The 18,578-nt window shown below is 52.3% G+C and overlaps 1 protein-coding gene across 1 annotated transcript in view; it reads left to right on the top strand.

Moving 5' to 3' along the window:
- The first annotated feature begins 650 nt into the window (after positions 1-650).
- The window catches only part of LOC120049524 (metallophosphoesterase MPPED2), a 197,368-nt gene continuing 179,440 nt past the window's right edge, over positions 651-18,578 (top strand). The window contains exons 1-2 of the mRNA XM_038995779.1: positions 651-911; positions 3,643-3,917. Of these exons, the coding sequence (XP_038851707.1) occupies positions 3,790-3,917 (128 nt within the window). The 5' untranslated portion in view covers positions 651-911; positions 3,643-3,789. The remainder of the gene's footprint in view (positions 912-3,642; positions 3,918-18,578) is intronic.

The following is an 18,578-nucleotide window of genomic DNA, read 5'->3' as shown; positions in this document are numbered from 1 at the left end:
TGTCGCCACAACTATGAGTATAGGATGAGTCATCAACATTATTTGGGTATGAGTTGACATAATATGAACTTTTAAAAGTGAGATTTTCACTGGACCATTACTTTAAATGTGAACAAATAATTGTGTTAAATCTATTACAGAAATCACTGCAGGATGACTGCTGTAGGCTACTGCTACTGGTGGACTGCTGCATATTTGGCTGCATGGTGGACAAACGATGTGACATTTGGAGAGTTCGTGGACTTGCAGCCACAGTATTGAATTCTGTATTATGGTTTTACTGAAGGAAATCGATAGCCGCATATTTTATCCACTCTCCCAGTCAACTCCGTCACGTCTGTGGTGCCCTGCAAGTGTGAATTGCAGTAAACACTAAATACTCGTATACCTAAAGCAAGCCTATCATATCTATGCCAAAAGACAAGCCACGAATGGCGAGAGAAATAAAGTATATTTCCACGTGGAAATGTTGCTGACAGGTTCATGGTGGTTATCTGTCTTTCTAAATGGAATAGATTGAGCCAGCTTGCAGAAGCGGAAAACGGGTGTTTGAGACAAACGGGAGTGCGCACGCGCGTACATGTCTGCCTGTGCCCGTGCTCGAGTCCGCGTGCGAGGCTGTGCTCTCTCTGCTCTCTCTGACCCCAGTGGCAGTCCCATCTCACTACACCGCTCTCCAGCTTCTCCTCTGTCAGATCGAGGCTGTTCTCTCTCCCTCTTGCTCCCCCTCTCCGCTTCTGTCTGTCTCGTTTCCACAAGAGCCAGCCGAGGTCCCCCAGGGTCGAAGGTTCTGCCCTGCCCGCCCAGACTGCAACCCCCGCCGGCCTCCAAAATCGGCATTCTCCCGCATGGATCTGCGTCTTTTGACAGCGTAGAGGGCGACCCCGGGACACGTATCCGCCAGAACGAAGGTAGCTATATTCACCTCTGGCTTTGAAAATCGCAGGCATGGAGAGAATAAGAAAACATGACACAAAGCCGCAGGTTAGAGGTGCCTTGTCATTTACGAGGGAGAGCAAGAGGTTAGTGCAGATGGTTCGCTGACACTGACCACCTTTGTTGCTTTCTTTGTACGAGATGCCAGAACGCACAGTTCAGAGATCCTTTTTGTTCATTATTGAAAACAGCAATGTTATGGCAAGCGGTGCACTGAGCTAGTAATGCGTGGTACCATAGGGTCAATGTGTTTCATTCTCCCCGACTATAGTCATGTGGTGGTAAATAGTGGATTTATAATTTGAATGTGCATTTTAAAGTTAGGAACGTGTATGTTTGAATTGGAAGAAATAGTAACTATAGTGTATTGGCGCGAAAGCATTTAATATGGGAAGCTAAAGCGTGCATTTAAAATGCATGGGCAGATTTAGCTACTTGAAGTAGCTAGTTGCAGCTAGCTATGTAGGCTACCAAGGTAAGCCATCATAGGCTATTGCAAAATACACACGTATGGAATATCTAGCTACCAATACCATGCATGCTCACTGTCTGCAGTTTCACGTTTTTCAATGGAGTGCTGCAAGCATTGGGCAAAGTTCACGGGTGTCTGTTTACAGTAGCCTAGGCTAGTGTAGGCCTATTGTAAACCGTACAATTTCAAGTCCACAGACAATTTGGAGATATTTTAATGCATGTATTGTCTTCTAGGCCTAAATGGTGATAGCTAAACACAGAGGGAGGGATTTCGCCTAATTGGTACATAGCCATGGTCGCAATGTTGCTTTGAAGTTGATACAATGTATCTATATATAATGTATACACATATATACACATTGTATCGTCTTATGTTGCTAATAGTACAATGTATCCTTGTGTATTGTTGCGTCGATAAATTGTATCAAAATCAAATAAAAATGAAATGGTATTCGTCAAGTACACAGTGTACAGCATAGAGGCTATAAAAGGTTCCACGAAATTCTTGTGTGTGTTAGCTCCCACAACAATGCAGTGCAAAAATCTATATCAATAATTTAAAAACGTCTGATTAAAAATACAAATTAGTTTAGGTAATTAGCTTATACAAAGTAATGAACGGATATGTACACAATAGGATATACAGTATACATTATGAATGTGCTATGTCAAGTATGACTGTATTTACAAATATAAAGTAGTGTCTTCGTGGCTATTAAGCACTTATTAACACTGAAATTAATCCTCTGCTGAACTCGGGGACCGTTGTTTAGATTTTTCAATTAGTGATGGACTTTTAAATTGAGGGGCACAGTAGGCTACCGGTCCTTGCTTCATCAGAGAGACAGTGCAAGTGGAGGTCTCGTATAAAAAGCTTGCAGGTGCGATGTCAAGCCCACAGTGGCTACTTACTACTGACTATAATCAATCAGGGGTTGAGACAGGAGGGAACGACACAAGGGTTGAGGGAGCACAGCAGAACTGAAGCACCGTTGAGCAAGCTTCCAAAGCGGCATGCGAAATCACACGACACCGGTAACTTGGGTTGTTTTCTTGTGTCAGTAACGTCAGATTATGTTAGTTACTCTTAGTTCATAAACAATCGCACACTATTGTGATTTATGTAGGCTATTTAGGATATACCACTATTGATCTAGTTCTCTGATAGGTGAGTTTGTGCCTTAAATTAAAATCTTACTAACTGCATGACTATCAAAACGTATGTTTCTAAATCTTTATGGATATACATTTACAATTTGAAAGTAAACTGACTTTTGCAATTAACTATGATTCAATTTTAATTTAATATGATGAACTATAACCACATTGTAAAATTAGGATAGCATCAGACAATCTATGCTTCTGCATGCAACTATTTAATTAGTACAATTTTATGCTCAAATTTATTTTTTATACTTTTATACTTTTTAATATTTGTTTTCAATGTCAAAATTATTTTTTACATGTATTGTAATCCATTAATATGGTCATTTCCCATGTGTTTGAACAACCTGCAAAGGTCTCATTATTGCATCTGTTTATTGACCAATGGTTGGTCAGTTTAGTTATTTTGTCATACAGGATGAGTTTGTCTTCATCCTAAATAATAAATAAATGTTCAGGGAAATTACTGCAGAATCAAAGGTTTGTAGTTATTATTTTCTGACCGTCAGTTGACAGATGTTTTTAGATGGCCTAAATATCTGAAACTATTCTGGTTATTGAAATGACTGAATGTGTATTTTTTCTGTCCAGGTTATTATAATATTTTTTTATAATACTATTGTAAAATTAGAATTGTTTGGCTTAATCTGTTTGACAAATCACGTCCTCAATCAACAAAAGGAGGGTTGTTACTGACTCTTTCAACTGTTCCTTATTTAGCAAATGAAGACGAAGTATTTCCCTCTTTAATATTACGAGCACCTGCTTATAGTATCACTTCTATCTACATACTGTATCTTCAGTATTTAGTACAATTTACCATTTTTACAAACATTTGCCAGGTTCACAGTTTACTGTCAATGTCCGTCATCACGGCAACCGCTGTTCAGGAAAATGATTGTGTTTTGGTGTAGAGGAAGCTTGATGTGTGTACCTATTTACCAATCAGAATGGTCTATTCTTACTATTTCCATCACAGTCTCATCTACATTTACAGAAGTGCTTGTGATTTAAACTGTGGTTCAACCATGTTCTGTTTCTGTTTCTCCTCTCTTTGTTTCGCTTCAGATTGCTGTGTGGTTGTGGTTCAGTGTGGTTGGTCCGGTTTTGTACACGAGGCGGTTATAGTTCTGAGCAGCGGTTCTGAAGGATGACCGCTGAACGGTTCGGCCTTGGATCCTGGTGAGCGGTGTCTGATGTCCGAACGGCGGAAGCATGGCTCATGGAATCGCCTCTCAGGGCAAAGTGACCATCACAGTGGACGAGTACAGCTCCAACCCCACACAGGCCTTTACCCACTACAACATCAACCAGAGCCGCTTTCAACCTCCACATGTCCACATGTGAGTACACACACACACACACACACACACACACACACACACACACACACACACACACACACACACACACACACACACACACATGTACACACACACACACACACACACACACACACACACACACACACACACACACACACACACACACACACACACACACACATGTACACACACATTTACACACACATGTACACACACACACACACACACACACACACACACACACACACACACACACACACACACACACACACACACACACACACACATTGTTTTCCTATTCCTTCTTACCAAACTTGTACTATGCAATGTTCTACCTGCAGGTTCTAGCTGTGTTGTAGGTTCTAGCTGTGTTGTAGGTTCTAGTTGTGTTCTAGGTTCTACCGCTGGTGTAGGTTCTACTGATGTTGTAGGTTCTACTTGTGTTGTAGGTTCTAGCTGTGTTGTAGGTTCTAGCTGTGTTGTAGCCTATGACTAGCTGATAGCAGCAGTCTTCTGAAGCATGGCATGGCGTCCCTACAGCATGTTCACTATGTCCACTCTGTCTATCAGGCTGCCCTCTTCCTTTATTTATCCAGACACTTCTTTAACGTTACCGTTGTCTGGTCTGCTACCCAATGCCCTGCTTTTCATCAGCAGGCCAAAGTGCTCTGACCGGTGAATCTCCACCGCATGTGGTCAACAGAACGCTGTGGGCAGGGACGATGTGGCAGATTTATGTAAAAGGCATTGTAATATTTATGATTTAAGCGGGCTGTTTTGCAGGCTGTTTTGCAGGCTGTTTTGCAGGCTGGTGCGAGGCTTGACGTTGCGCTCTACTCTGTGGTTGTCTGGATGCCTGGTCTGTGGTCTCTCTCTGACTCATCTTATGGTGTATGGACATGATGTTCTGACCGCTATACATCTGTCCTCATGGTCCTTTTTTCACCATCAAATACCATTGGATCCTCCCATAGTTGTTTAAATGAACCATTGAAGCTAAATCTTTATATACCATGTCATGCAAATCATTTTTGTTACACATTATCACATCTAGGTAATTTTCACCTTTTTTAAAAAGTATTTTGTTTCACCTTTATTTAACCAGGTAGGCTAGTTGAGAACAAGTTCTCATTTACAACTGTGACCTGGCCAAGATAAAGCAAAGCAGTGCAACACAAACAACAACACAGAGTTACACATGGAATAAACAAACATACAGTCAATAATAAAATAGAAAAGGTCTATATACAGTGTGTGCAAATGAGGTAGGATAAGGGAGGTAAGGTCCTTGTTTTGACATAGGAAATACCTGGTAAACAGTAACCACATTATACTGTAATTAGATAATACCTGAATTACCTGAAATACCTTTTTGTTTCTTTGGGATACAATAAGCTAAGCAGCATGATAAATACATGCATGTGTTTCCTGCACTCTTCTACAGGGCTGCCAGTATCTGAGGCATTCATTCTTTAACCTGTGTATGAGACTGAGACTGCTGCTGTATATTTACACACACACACACACACACACATTCACAGGCGTTCCTTGTACACACACACACACACACACACACACACACCACACAGACAAACAAACACACACACACACACACATCATACAGACACACACACACACACACACACACACACACACACACACACACACACACACACACACACACACACACACACACACACACACACACACACACACACACACACACACACACACACACACACACACACACAGACAGACAGACACAAACCCCTCCCCCACCATGTAAGAGTGCTTATAGAATGCGTGCTCTGTTCTGGGAAAGTAAGGTTTGTTTAGATGGGGTAGATAATGATCAGATTGGCCCGGGGTTAGCCTAGCCCTGCCGCTGTATCCACACTATTTAGACAGAAATAAAGACCTTGCTGCTCCTCCTGAACCAAAGAGAAAAAAGAGGAGAGATGGGGGTTGCCTTATGAAACTTTATCCTTGCTAATGTTTTTGCGCCGGGCGGACGGTCCAGGAGACACTATTTAGATGTCTGTGACTCGCAGCACAGCAGTGTCTCTTGTGTGGCAGGAACTGGAAGGTATTGCTGCTCTTTGATACATGCATGAAAACACACACACACACACTCAGGGTGTATACACACACACACACACACACACACACACACACACACACACACACACACACACACACACACACACACACACACACACCGCGTTCCACACATTCAGACCCCATCAGTTGCAATTTCTTGCTAATGCTTGGTAACGTGACCCAGGAGTCAAAGTGAACATTCTTGAGAGCATGGGAGCCTCTCTGTGTCAGACAAACATAGCCCAGCCGTGTTTGTGTTGCTTTATTTTCCTGACTGTCTGTTTTCCCTTTCCTCTCCTTTTAGTCATCCCATGAAGTGAAATACTGAGCAACTTGGAACATGTGCTTTGAGTTGGGCCAGTAATCGCATTGCATCCAATTTGAGCGGGATGTGAGGGTAAAATGCAGAGGAGGCCAGACAGTGAAGCAGGGAGTTTAGACTGGGACTAAGGGGACACTGGACATTTAGACTGGGCTTAAGGAGACACTGGGAGTTTAGCCTGGGACTAAGAGGACACTGGGAGTTTAGCCTGGGACTAAGAGGACACTGGGAGTTTAGACTGGGACTAAGAGGTCACTGGGAGTTTAGACTGGGACTAAGAGGACACTGGACATTTAGACTGGGACTAAAGAGACACTGAGTTTAGCCTGGGACTAAGAGGACACTGGGAGTTTAGACTGGGACTAAGGAGACACTGGGAGTTTAGACTGGGACTAAGGAGGCACTGGGAGTTTAGACAGGGACTAAGGGGACACTGGGCATTTAGACTGGGACTAAGGAGATACTGGGCGTTTAGCCTGGGACTAAGAGGACACTGGGAGTTTAGACTGGGACTAAGGGGACACTGGGAGTTTAGACTGGGATTAAGGGGACACAGAGTTTAGACCGGGACGAAGGGGAGACTGAGACTAAGGGGACACTGAGACTGGGACTAAGGGGAGACTGGGACGAAGGGGACACTGAGTTTAGACTGGGACTAAGGGGACACAGAGTTTAGACTGGGACTAAGGGGACACAGAGTTTAGACCGGGACGAAGGGGACACTGGGAGTTTAGACTGGGACTAAGGGGACACTGGGAGTTTAGACTGGGACTAAGGAGGCACTGGGAGTTTAGACTGGGACTAAGGGGACACTGGAACTAAGGGGACACTGGAACTAAGGGGACACTGGGACTAAGGGGACACTGGGACTAAGGGGACACTGGGACTAAGGGGACACTGGGACTAAGGGGACACAGAGTTTAGACTGGGACTAAGGGGACACATAGTTTAGACTGGGACTAAGGGGACACAGAGTTTAGACTGGGACTAAGGGGACACTGGGCTCTTTAGGGAAGTGGGGATGTAGCTGCTTAAAGGTTGACATGCGTCCAAGATCACTTTTTAACACACACACATACATGCAGTCAACCATGCAAACACACGCTGACACACACACACACACACACACACACACACACACACACACACACACACACACACACACACACACACACACACACACACACACACACACACACACACACACACACACACACACTGAGACAGCTCTACACGGGAGCTCTTCTCGCTGCTTTTAAACACAAACGCAGGCTCATTCACTAAACTACGATGCAGCAGAGTTCCTTTGTAGATGGTTTGGTAAAAAGTGGAATTGCAGTGTTATTGTTGAATGTGGTGTTAGAATTACACATTCATTTGATCATGTGGAAATGGAATTTAAATCCCCAAAATAGGACTGAGTTGCATCATCTTTTTCCTTGTTCTTTTATTCCATATTTGATTCCGTTGTTCTTCCCCAGATGCCTCGTTAATTACTTTCAATCTCTGAATAATTGAGAAGCTCATAAAAGTGGGAATCATTTAACAACATCAACCCGTCTGTGTGTTCTGTATAAATGCTAAAGAACAGAATCAAAGCCATACAGTTGTGTTCATCAAAATGAACACACTCGGTTGATTTTCTTCTGACAATTAGCCCAGCACATGTCTAGATATGTGCTGTTTGGTTTTGGACTGTCATAAGGTCCTCTGTGTGAATGAAGAGGGGTGTTTGGGGGAGAGAGGACTACTGACGGGTATTGTGTCACATGACAGAAATCCGCAAACAAGCGGGGGCTTTTGGGATAGTAGCCTAATTGGGCTCCCGAATGGCGCAGCGGTCTAAGGCACTGCAATTCGGTGCTAGAGGCATCACTACAGACCCTGGTTCGATTCCAGGCTGTATCACAACCGGCCATGATTGGGAGCCCCTTAGGGAAGCGCACAATTGGCCCAGCACCGTTCGGGTTAAGGTTTGGCCGGGGTAGGCCGTCATTGTAAAGAATTTAGTCTTAGTTGACTTGTTAGTTAAATAAAGGTTCAATTAAAAAAATGAAGAAGGGTACTTCCATCTCCCTTCTATGTGAATGTTAAGTCACTGCGTTTGATTCACATGCTTCGAATTTTCTGTAACAAAATAGGTTACAAATCACTTCAAAAACCTCTCTCTTCTCAAGTTACACATAATGAAACCCGCAGAATTAAATCAGTCCAGCCGAACCTGCCCCTTTACCACTGCTGGCCTCTTTACTCGTCCTCCGCCCGTTTTCCCTTTCCTCTCATCCGTTCCTCCCCCATTCACCTTCTTTACTCTTTCCTCCCCTCACTTTCCTCCCCTCTTCCCCCTCTCTCCTTCCCTACTCAGACAGTTTCAGGAGAAGTACGTTTCCCCCTCGTTGGAAACTAAACAGACGGTCTCTCTTTGTTCCCGGGGCCCGCTGCTTCACCGTAGCCGGAATGGAGAGCTTTTGAATCAGGAGAACTCTTGATTGAGTTCCTCTCCTACCCTTGGCCCTGGCGCTACATTCAAGGGGGACGGGGGTTAAGTGACAGTTGACATTTGGCAGGTCTGTTGTTTTGAGATGGAAGCCATTTTGAGGTCCTTGAGATACTGGCCTTCCCACCCCAGGACGCCGTGGCGGAGGGGATGTCTCCATGATGACGCTTCCTGTGTCGTTAGGAATAGACGCCTTTCATGTCGCAAATCCTAGACCACTGCCTTGTGCCCTCGTTTGATTTAATATTCACTGAGCTTTTGTTGAAGCAGTTTGCATTTACAATGTCAAATTGAGCCTGACATCCCTCTGGTGAAGACATTATAATGTGTAAAAAGGCAACGTACTTTCCATTTTGCAGCTTGGTAAAAGCTTGACAAATATTAGGTAAATGTATGTGGTGGATGTGGGTCGGTGTGGGTCCGTGTGGGTCCGTGTGGGGGTAGTTTGTATGTGCTTGAAGCGCTTTATGAGTGTGGATATGTTGCTACCACATCCTGTAGTCTATTTTGGCACCGTTCTGCACAGGTATCAGACTGACGATGTATATTCAGACTAATAACAGTTCATTCCTCTGTGTCGGCTCTAAATCCTGAAATCCCTGGTATTGTGCTTGTGTATGTGTGAGGCTGCAGAAACAAACACACACACCACTGTAATATGCTCTGTCTGTGCCCATCCCCCCTGTAGCCAGAGGCCTGTCAGCAGCACAATTAAGGGCTGTGGCGTAATGAAAGGAACATTAGCAGAAGCAATTTATTCCTCAATGAAGCGCCGGAAGGTTCCGTCCGTGGTGATATTAAACACAGGCTTTGTGTTCCATACTTCCCCATTATGGCAGGACTAACAGGGAGGGGCCAGCAGGACTAACAGGGAGGGGCCAGCAGGACTAACAGGGAGGGGCCAGCAGGACTAACAGGGAGGGGCCAGCGGGACTAACAGGGAGGAGCCAGCAGGACTAACAGGGAGGGGTCAGCAGGACTAACAGGGAGGGGCCAGCGGGACTAACAGGGAGGAGCCAGCAGGACTAACAGGGAGGAGTCAGCAGGACTAACAGGGAGGGGTCAGCGGGACTATCAGGGAGGGGCCATCGGGACTATCAGGGAGGGGCCAGCGGGACTATCAGGGAGGGGCCAGCGGGACTATCAGGGAGGGGCCAGCGGGACTATCAGGGAGGGGCCAGCGGGATTATCAGGGCGGAGTCAGCGGGACTAACAGGAATGGGTCAGCGGGACTAACAGGGAGGGGCCAGCGGGACTATCAGGGAGGGGCCAGCGGGACTATCAGGGAGGGGCCAGCGGGACTATCAGGGAGGGGCTAGCGGGACTATCAGGGAGGGGCCAGCGGGACTATCAGGGAGGGGCCAGCGGGACTATCAGGGAGGGGCCAGCGGGACTATCAGGGAGGGGTCAGCGGGACTAACAGGGAGGGGTCAGCGGGACTATCAGGGAGGGGCCAGCGGGACTATCAGGGAGGGGCCAGCGGGACTATCAGGGAGGGGCCAGCGGGACTATCAGGGAGGGGCCAGCGGGACTATCAGGGAGGGGCCAGCGGGACTATCAGGAAGGGGGCAGCAGGACTAAGGGAGGGGCCAGCAGTACTAAGGGAGGGGCCAGCAGGTCCTCTACTAGATACAGAGGGGGACAGGGAGGGGCCAGCAGGTCCTCTACTAGATACAGAGGGGGACAGGGAGGGGCCAGCAGGTCTTCTACTAGATACAGAGGGGGACAGGGAGGGGCCAGCAGGTCCTCTACTAATCAAATCAAATCAAATTTCTTTATATAGCCCTTCGTACATCAGCTGATATCTCAAAGTGCTGTATTGAAACCCAGCCTAAAACCCCAAACGGCAAGCAATGCAGGTGTAGAAGCACGGAGGGGCCACGGAGATACTAGATACAGAGGGGGACAGGGAGGGGCCAGCAGGTCCTCTACTAGATACAGAGAGGGACAGGGAGGGGCCAGCAGGTCCTCTACTAGATACAGAGAGGGACAGGGATGGGCCAGCAGGTCCTCTACTAGATACAGAGGGGGACAGGGAGGGGCCAGCAGGTCCTCTACTAGATACAGAGGGGGACAGGGAGGGGCCAGCAGGTCCTCTACTAGATACAGAGGGGGACAGGGAGGGGCCAGCAGGTCCTCTACTAGATACAGAGAGGGACAGGGCGGGGCCAGCAGGTCCTTTACTAGATACAGAGAGGGACAGGGAGGGGCCAGCAGGTCCTCTACTAGATACAGAGAGGGACAAGGCGGGGCCAGCAGGTCCTCTACTAGATACAGAGGGGGACAGGGAGGGGCCAGCAGGTCCTCTACTAGATACAGAGGGGGACAGGGACGGGCCAGCAGGTCCTCTACTAGATACAGAGGGGGACAGGGAGGGGCCAGCATGTCTTCTACTAGATACAGAGGGGGACAAGGAGGGGCCAGCAGGTCCTCTACTAGATACAGAGGGGGACAGGGGGACAGGGAGGGGCCAGCAGGTCCTCTACTAGATACAGAGGGGGACAGGGGGACAGGGAGGAGCCAGCGGGTCCTCTACTAAATACAGAGGGGGACAGCAGGTCCTCTACTAGATACAGAGGGGGACAGGGAGGGGCCAGCAGGTCCTCTACTAGATACAGAGGGGGACAGGGAGGGGCCAGCAGGTCCTCTACTAGATACAGAGGGGGACAGGGAGGTGCCAGCAGGTCCTCTACTAGATACAGAGGGGGACAGGGAGGGGCCAGCATGTCCTCTACTAGATACAGAAGGGGACAGGGGGACAGGGAGGGGCCAGCGGGTCCTCTACTAGATACAGAGGGGGACAGGGAGGGGCCAGCAGGTCCTCTACTAGATACAGAGGGGGACAGGGAGGGGCCAGCAGGTCCTCTACTAGATACAGAGGGGGACAGGGAGGGGCCAGCAGGTCCTCTACTAGATACAGAGGGGGACAGGGAGGGGCCAGCAGGTCCTCTACTAGATACAGAGGGGGACAGGGAGGGGCCAGCAGGTCCTCTACTAGATACAGAGGGGGACAGGGAGGGGCCAGCAGGTCCTCTACTAGATACAGAGGGGGACAGGGAGGGGCCAGCAGGTCCTCTACTAGATACAGAGGGGGACAGGGAGGGGCCAGCAGGTCCTCTACTAGATACAGAGGGGGACAGGGAGGGGCCAGCAGGTCCTCTACTAGATACAGAGGGGGACAGGGAGGGGCCAGCAGGTCCTCTACTAGATACAGAGGGGGACAGGGAGTGGCCAGCAGGTCCTCTACTAGATACAGAGGGGGACAGGGAGGGGCCAGCAGGTCCTCTACTAGATACAGAGGGGGACAGGGAGGGGCCAGCAGGTCCTCTACTAGATACAGAGGGGACAGGGAGGGGCCAGCAGGTCCTCTACTAGATACAGAGGGGGACAGGGAGGGGCCAGCAGGTCCTCTACTAGATACAGAGGGGGACAGGGAGGGGCCAGCAGGTCCTCTACTAGATACAGAGGGGGACAGGGAGGGGCCAGCAGGTCCTCTACTAGATACAGAGGGGGACAGGGAGGGGCCAGCATGTCCTGTACTAGATACAGAGGGGGACAGGGAGGGGCCAGCAGGTCCTCTACTAGATACAGAGAGGGACAGGGAGGGGCCAGCAGGTCCTCTACTAGATACAGAGGGGGACAGGGAGGGGCCAGCATGTCCTCTACTAGATACAGAGGGGGACAGGGAGGGGCCAGCAGGTCCTCTACTAGATACAGAGGGGGACAGGGAGGGGCCAGCAGGTCCTCTACTAGATACAGAGAGGGACAGGGAGGGGCCAGCAGGTCCTCTACTAGATACAGAGAGGGACAGGGATGGGCCAGCAGGTCCTCTACTAGATACAGAGGGGGACAGGGAGGGGCCAGCAGGTCCTCTACTAGATACAGAGGGGGACAGGGAGGGGCCAGCAGGTCCTCTACTAGATACAGAGGGGGACAGGGAGGGGCCAGCAGGTCCTCTACTAGATACAGAGAGGGACAAGGCGGGGCCAGCAGGTCCTTTACTAGATACAGAGAGGGACAGGGAGGGGCCAGCAGGTCCTCTACTAGATACAGAGAGGGACAAGGCGGGGCCAGCAGGTCCTCTACTAGATACAGAGGGGGACAGGGAGGGGCCAGCAGGTCCTCTACTAGATACAGAGGGGGACAGGGACGGGCCAGCAGGTCCTCTACTAGATACAGAGGGGGACAGGGAGGGGCCAGCATGTCTTCTACTAGATACAGAGGGGGACAAGGAGGGGCCAGCAGGTCCTCTACTAGATACAGAGGGGGACAGGGGGACAGGGAGGGGCCAGCAGGTCCTCTACTAGATACAGAGGGGGACAGGGGGACAGGGAGGAGCCAGCGGGTCCTCTACTAAATACAGAGGGGGACAGCAGGTCCTCTACTAGATACAGAGGGGGACAGGGAGGGGCCAGCAGGTCCTCTACTAGATACAGAGGGGGACAGGGAGGGGCCAGCAGGTCCTCTACTAGATACAGAGGGGGACAGGGAGGTGCCAGCAGGTCCTCTACTAGATACAGAGGGGGACAGGGAGGGGCCAGCATGTCCTCTACTAGATACAGAAGGGGACAGGGGGACAGGGAGGGGCCAGCGGGTCCTCTACTAGATACAGAGGGGGACAGGGAGGGGCCAGCAGGTCCTCTACTAGATACAGAGGGGGACAGGGAGGGGCCAGCAGGTCCTCTACTAGATACAGAGGGGGACAGGGAGGGGCCAGCAGGTCCTCTACTAGATACAGAGGGGGACAGGGAGGGGCCAGCAGGTCCTCTACTAGATACAGAGGGGGACAGGGAGGGGCCAGCAGGTCCTCTACTAGATACAGAGGGGGACAGGGAGGGGCCAGCAGGTCCTCTACTAGATACAGAGGGGGACAGGGAGGGGCCAGCAGGTCCTCTACTAGATACAGAGGGGGACAGGGAGGGGCCAGCAGGTCCTCTACTAGATACAGAGGGGGACAGGGAGGGGCCAGCAGGTCCTCTACTAGATACAGAGGGGGACAGGGAGGGGCCAGCAGGTCCTCTACTAGATACAGAGGGGGACAGGGAGGGGCCAGCAGGTCCTCTACTAGATACAGAGGGGACAGGGAGGGGCCAGCAGGTCCTCTACTAGATACAGAGGGGGACAGGGAGGGGCCAGCAGGTCCTCTACTAGATACAGAGGGGGACAGGGAGGGGCCAGCAGGTCCTCTACTAGATACAGAGGGGGACAGGGAGGGGCCAGCAGGTCCTCTACTAGATACAGAGGGGGACAGGGAGGGGCCAGCATGTCCTGTACTAGATACAGAGGGGGACAGGGAGGGGCCAGCAGGTCCTCTACTAGATACAGAGAGGGACAGGGAGGGGCCAGCAGGTCCTCTACTAGATACAGAGGGGGACAGGGAGGGGCCAGCATGTCCTCTACTAGATACAGAGGGGGACAGGGAGGGGCCAGCAGGTCCTCTACTAGATACAGAGGGGGACAGGGAGGGGCCAGCAGGTCCTCTACTAGATACAGAGGGGGACAGGGAGGGGCCAGCAGGTCCTCTACTAGATACAGAGGGGGACAGGGAGGGGCCAGCAGGTCCTCTACTAGATACAGAGAGGGACAGGGAGGGGCCAGCAGGTCCTCTACTAGATACAGAGAGGGACAGGGAGGGGCCAGCAGGTCCTCTACTAGATACAGAGAGGGACAGGGAGGGGCCAGCAGGTCCTCTACTAGATACAGAGGGGGACAGGGAGGGGCCAGCAGGTCCTCTACTAGATACAGAGGGGGACAGGGAGGGGCCAGCAGGTCCTCTACTAGATACAGAGGGGGACAGGGAGGGGCCAGCAGGTCCTCTACTAGATACAGAGGGGGACAGGGAGGGGCCAGCAGGTCCTCTACTAGATACAGAGGGGGACAGGGAGGGGCCAGCAGGTCCTCTACTAGATACAGAGGGGGACAGGGAGGGGCCAGCAGGTCTTCTACTAGATACAGAGGGGGACAGGGAGGGGCCAGCAGGTCCTCTACTAGATACAGAGGGGGACAGGGAGGGGCCAGCAGGTCCTCTACTAGATACAGAGGGGGACAGGGAGGGGCCAGCAGGTCCTCTACTAGATACAGAGGGGGACAGGGAGGGGCCAGCAGGTCCTCTACTAGATACAGAGGGGGACAGGGAGGAGCCAGCATGTCCTCTACTAGATACAGAGGGGGACAGGGAGGGGCCAGCATGTCCTCTACTAGATACAGAGGGGGACAGGGAGGGGCCAGCAGGTCCTCTACTAGATACAGAGGGGGACAGGGAGGGGCCAGCAGGTCCTCTACTAGATACAGAGGGGGACAGGGAGGGGCCAGCAGGTCCTCTACTAGATACAGAGGGGGACAGGGAGGGGCCAGCAGGTCCTCTACTAGATACAGAGGGGGACAGGGAGGGGCCAGCAGGTCCTCTACTAGATACAGAGGGGGACAGGGAGGGGCCAGCAGGTCCTCTACTAGATACAGAGGGGGACAGGGAGGGGCCAGCAGGTCTTCTACTAGATACAGAGGGGGACAGGGAGGGGCCAGCAGGTCTTCTACTAGATACAGAGGGGGACAGGGAGGGGCCAGCAGGTCCTCTACTAGATACAGAGGGGGACAGGGAGGGGCCAGCAGGTCCTCTACTAGATACAGAGGGGGACAGGGAGGGGCCAGCAGGTCCTCTACTAGATACAGAGGGGGACAGGGAGGGGCCAGCAGGTCCTCTACTAGATACAGAGGGGGACAGGGAGGGGCCAGCAGGTCCTCTACTAGATACAGAGGGGGACAGGGAGGAGCCAGCATGTCCTCTACTAGATACAGAGGGGGACAGGGATGGGCCAGCATGTCCTCTACTAGATACAGAGGGGGACAGGGAGGGGCCAGCAGGTCCTCTACTAGATACAGAGGGGGACAGGGAGGGGCCAGCAGGTCCTCTACTAGATACAGAGGGGGACAGGGAGGGGCCAGCAGGTCCTCTACTAGATACAGAGGGGGACAGGGAGGGGCCAGCAGGTCCTCTACTAGATACAGAGGGGGACAGGGAGGGGCCAGCAGGTCCTCTACTAGATACAGAGGGGGACAGGGAGGGGCCAGCAGGTCCTCTACTAGATACAGAGGGGACAGGGAGGGGCCAGCAGGTCCTCTACTAGATACAGAGGGGGACAGGGAGGGGCCAGCAGGTCCTCTACTAGATACAGAGGGGGACAGGGAGGGGCCAGCATGTCCTCTACTAGATACAGAGGGGGACAGGGAGGGGCCAGCAGGTCCTCTACTAGATACAGAGGGCGACAGGGAGGGGCCAGCATGTCCTCTACTAGATACAGAGGGGGACAGGGAGGGGCCAGCAGGTCCTCTACTAGATACAGAGGGGGACAGGGAGGGGCCAGCAGGTCCTCTACTAGATACAGAGGGGGACAGGGAGGGGCCAGCAGGTCCTCTACTAGATACAGAGGGGGACAGGGAGGGGCCAGCAGGTCCTCTACTAGATACAGAGGGGGACAGGGAGGGGCCAGCAGGTCCTCTACTAGATACAGAGGGGGACAGGGAGGGGCCAGCAGGTCCTCTACTAGATACAGAGGGGGACAGGGAGGGGCCAGCAGGTCCTCTACTAGATACAGAGGGGGACAGGGAGGGGCCAGCATGTCCTCTACTAGATACAGAGGGGGACAGGGAGGGGCCAGCAGGTCCTCTACTAGATACAGAGAGGGACAGGGAGGGGCCAGCAGGTCCTCGACTAGATACAGAGGGGGACAGGGAGGGGCCAGCAGGTCCTCTACTAGATACAGAGGGGGACAGGGAGGGGCCAGCAGGTCCTCTACTAGATACAGAGGGGGACAGGGAGGGGCCAGCAGGTCCTCTACTAGATACAGAGGGGGACAGGGAGGGGCCAGCAGGTCCTCTACTAGATACAGAGGGGGACAGGGAGGGGCCAGCAGGTCCTCTACTAGATACAGAGGGGGACAGGGAGGGGCCAGCAGGTCTTCTACTAGATACAGAGGGGGACAGGGAGGGGCCAGCAGGTCCTCTACTAGATACAGAGGGGGACAGGGAGGGGCCAGCAGGTCCTCTACTAGATACAGAGGGGGACAGGGAGGGGCCAGCAGGTCCTCTACTAGATACAGAGGGGGACAGGGAGGGGCCAGCAGGTCCTCTACTAGATACAGAGGGGGACAGGGAGGAGCCAGCATGTCCTCTACTAGATACAGAGGCGGACAGGGAGGGGCCAGCATGTCCTCTACTAGATACAGAGGGGGACAGGGAGGGGCCAGCAGGTCCTCTACTAGATACAGAGGGGGACAGGGAGGGGCCAGCAGGTCCTCTACTAGATACAGAGGGGGACAGGGAGGGGCCAGCAGGTCCTCTACTAGATACAGAGGGGGACAGGGAGGGGCCAGCAGGTCCTCTACTAGATACAGAGGGGGACAGGGAGGGGCCAGCAGGTCCTCTACTAGATACAGAGGGGACAGGGAGGGGCCAGCAGGTCCTCTACTAGATACAGATGGGGACAGGGAGGGGCCAGCAGGTCCTCTACTAGATACAGAGGGGGACAGGGAGGGGCCAGCATGTCCTCTACTAGATACAGAGGGGGACAGGGAGGGGCCAGCAGGTCCTCTACTAGATACAGAGGGGGACAGGGAGGGGCCAGCAGGTCCTCTACTAGATACAGAGGGGGACAGGGAGGGGCCAGCAGGTCCTCTACTAGATACAGAGGGGGACAGGGAGGGGCCAGCAGGTCCTCTACTAGATACAGAGGGGGACAGGGAGGGGCCAGCAGGTCCTCTACTAGATACAGAGGGGGACAGGGAGGGGCCAGCATGTCCTCTACTAGATACAGAGGGGGACAGGGAGGGGCCAGCAGGTCCTCTACTAGATACAGAGGGGGACAGGGAGGGGCCAGCAGGTCCTCTACTAGATACAGAGGGGGACAGGGAGGGGCCAGCAGGTCCTCTACTAGATACAGAGGGGGACAGGGAGGGGCCAGCAGGTCCTCTACTAGATACAGAGGGGGACAGGGAGGGGCCAGCAGGTCCTCTACTAGATACAGAGAGGGACAGGGAGGGGCCAGCAGGTCCTCTACTAGATACAGAGGGGGACAGGGAGGGGCCAGCAGGTCCTCTACTAGATACAGAGGGGGACAGGGAGGGGCCAGCATGTCCTCTACTAGATACAGAGGGGGACAGGGAGGGGCCAGCAGGTCCTCTACTAGATACAGAGGGGGACAGGGAGGGGCCAGCAGGTCCTCTACTAGATACAGAGGGGGACAGGGAGGGGCCAGCAGGTCCTCTACTAGATACAGAGAGGGACAGGGAGGGGCCAGCAGGTCCTCTACTAGATACAGAGAGGGACAGGGAGGGGCCAGCAGGTCCTCTACTAGATACAGAGAGGGACAGGGAGGGGCCAGCAGGTCCTCTACTAGATACAGAGGGGGACAGGGAGGGGCCAGCAGGTCCTCTACTAGATACAGAGGGGGACAGGGAGGGGCCAGCAGGTCCTCTACTAGATACAGAGGGGGACAGGGAGGGGCCAGCAGGTCCTCTACTAGATACAGAGGGGGACAGGGAGGGGCCAGCAGGTCCTCTACTAGATACAGAGGGGGACAGGGAGGGGCCAGCAGGTCCTCTACTAGATACAGAGGGGGACAGGGAGGGGCCATTAGGTCCTCTACTAGATACAGAGGGGGACAGGGAGGGGTCAGCAGGTCCTCTACTAGATACAGAGGGGACAGGGAGGGGCCAGCAGGTCCTCTACTAGATACAGAGGGGGACAGGGAGGGTCCAGCAGGTCC

The sequence above is a fragment of the Salvelinus namaycush genome, chromosome 1, assembly GCF_016432855.1.
Source record: "Salvelinus namaycush isolate Seneca chromosome 1, SaNama_1.0, whole genome shotgun sequence".
In the NCBI taxonomy this organism is placed as follows: Eukaryota; Metazoa; Chordata; class Actinopteri; order Salmoniformes; family Salmonidae; genus Salvelinus; species Salvelinus namaycush.
This window is presented reverse-complemented; position numbering and strand designations above follow the sequence as displayed.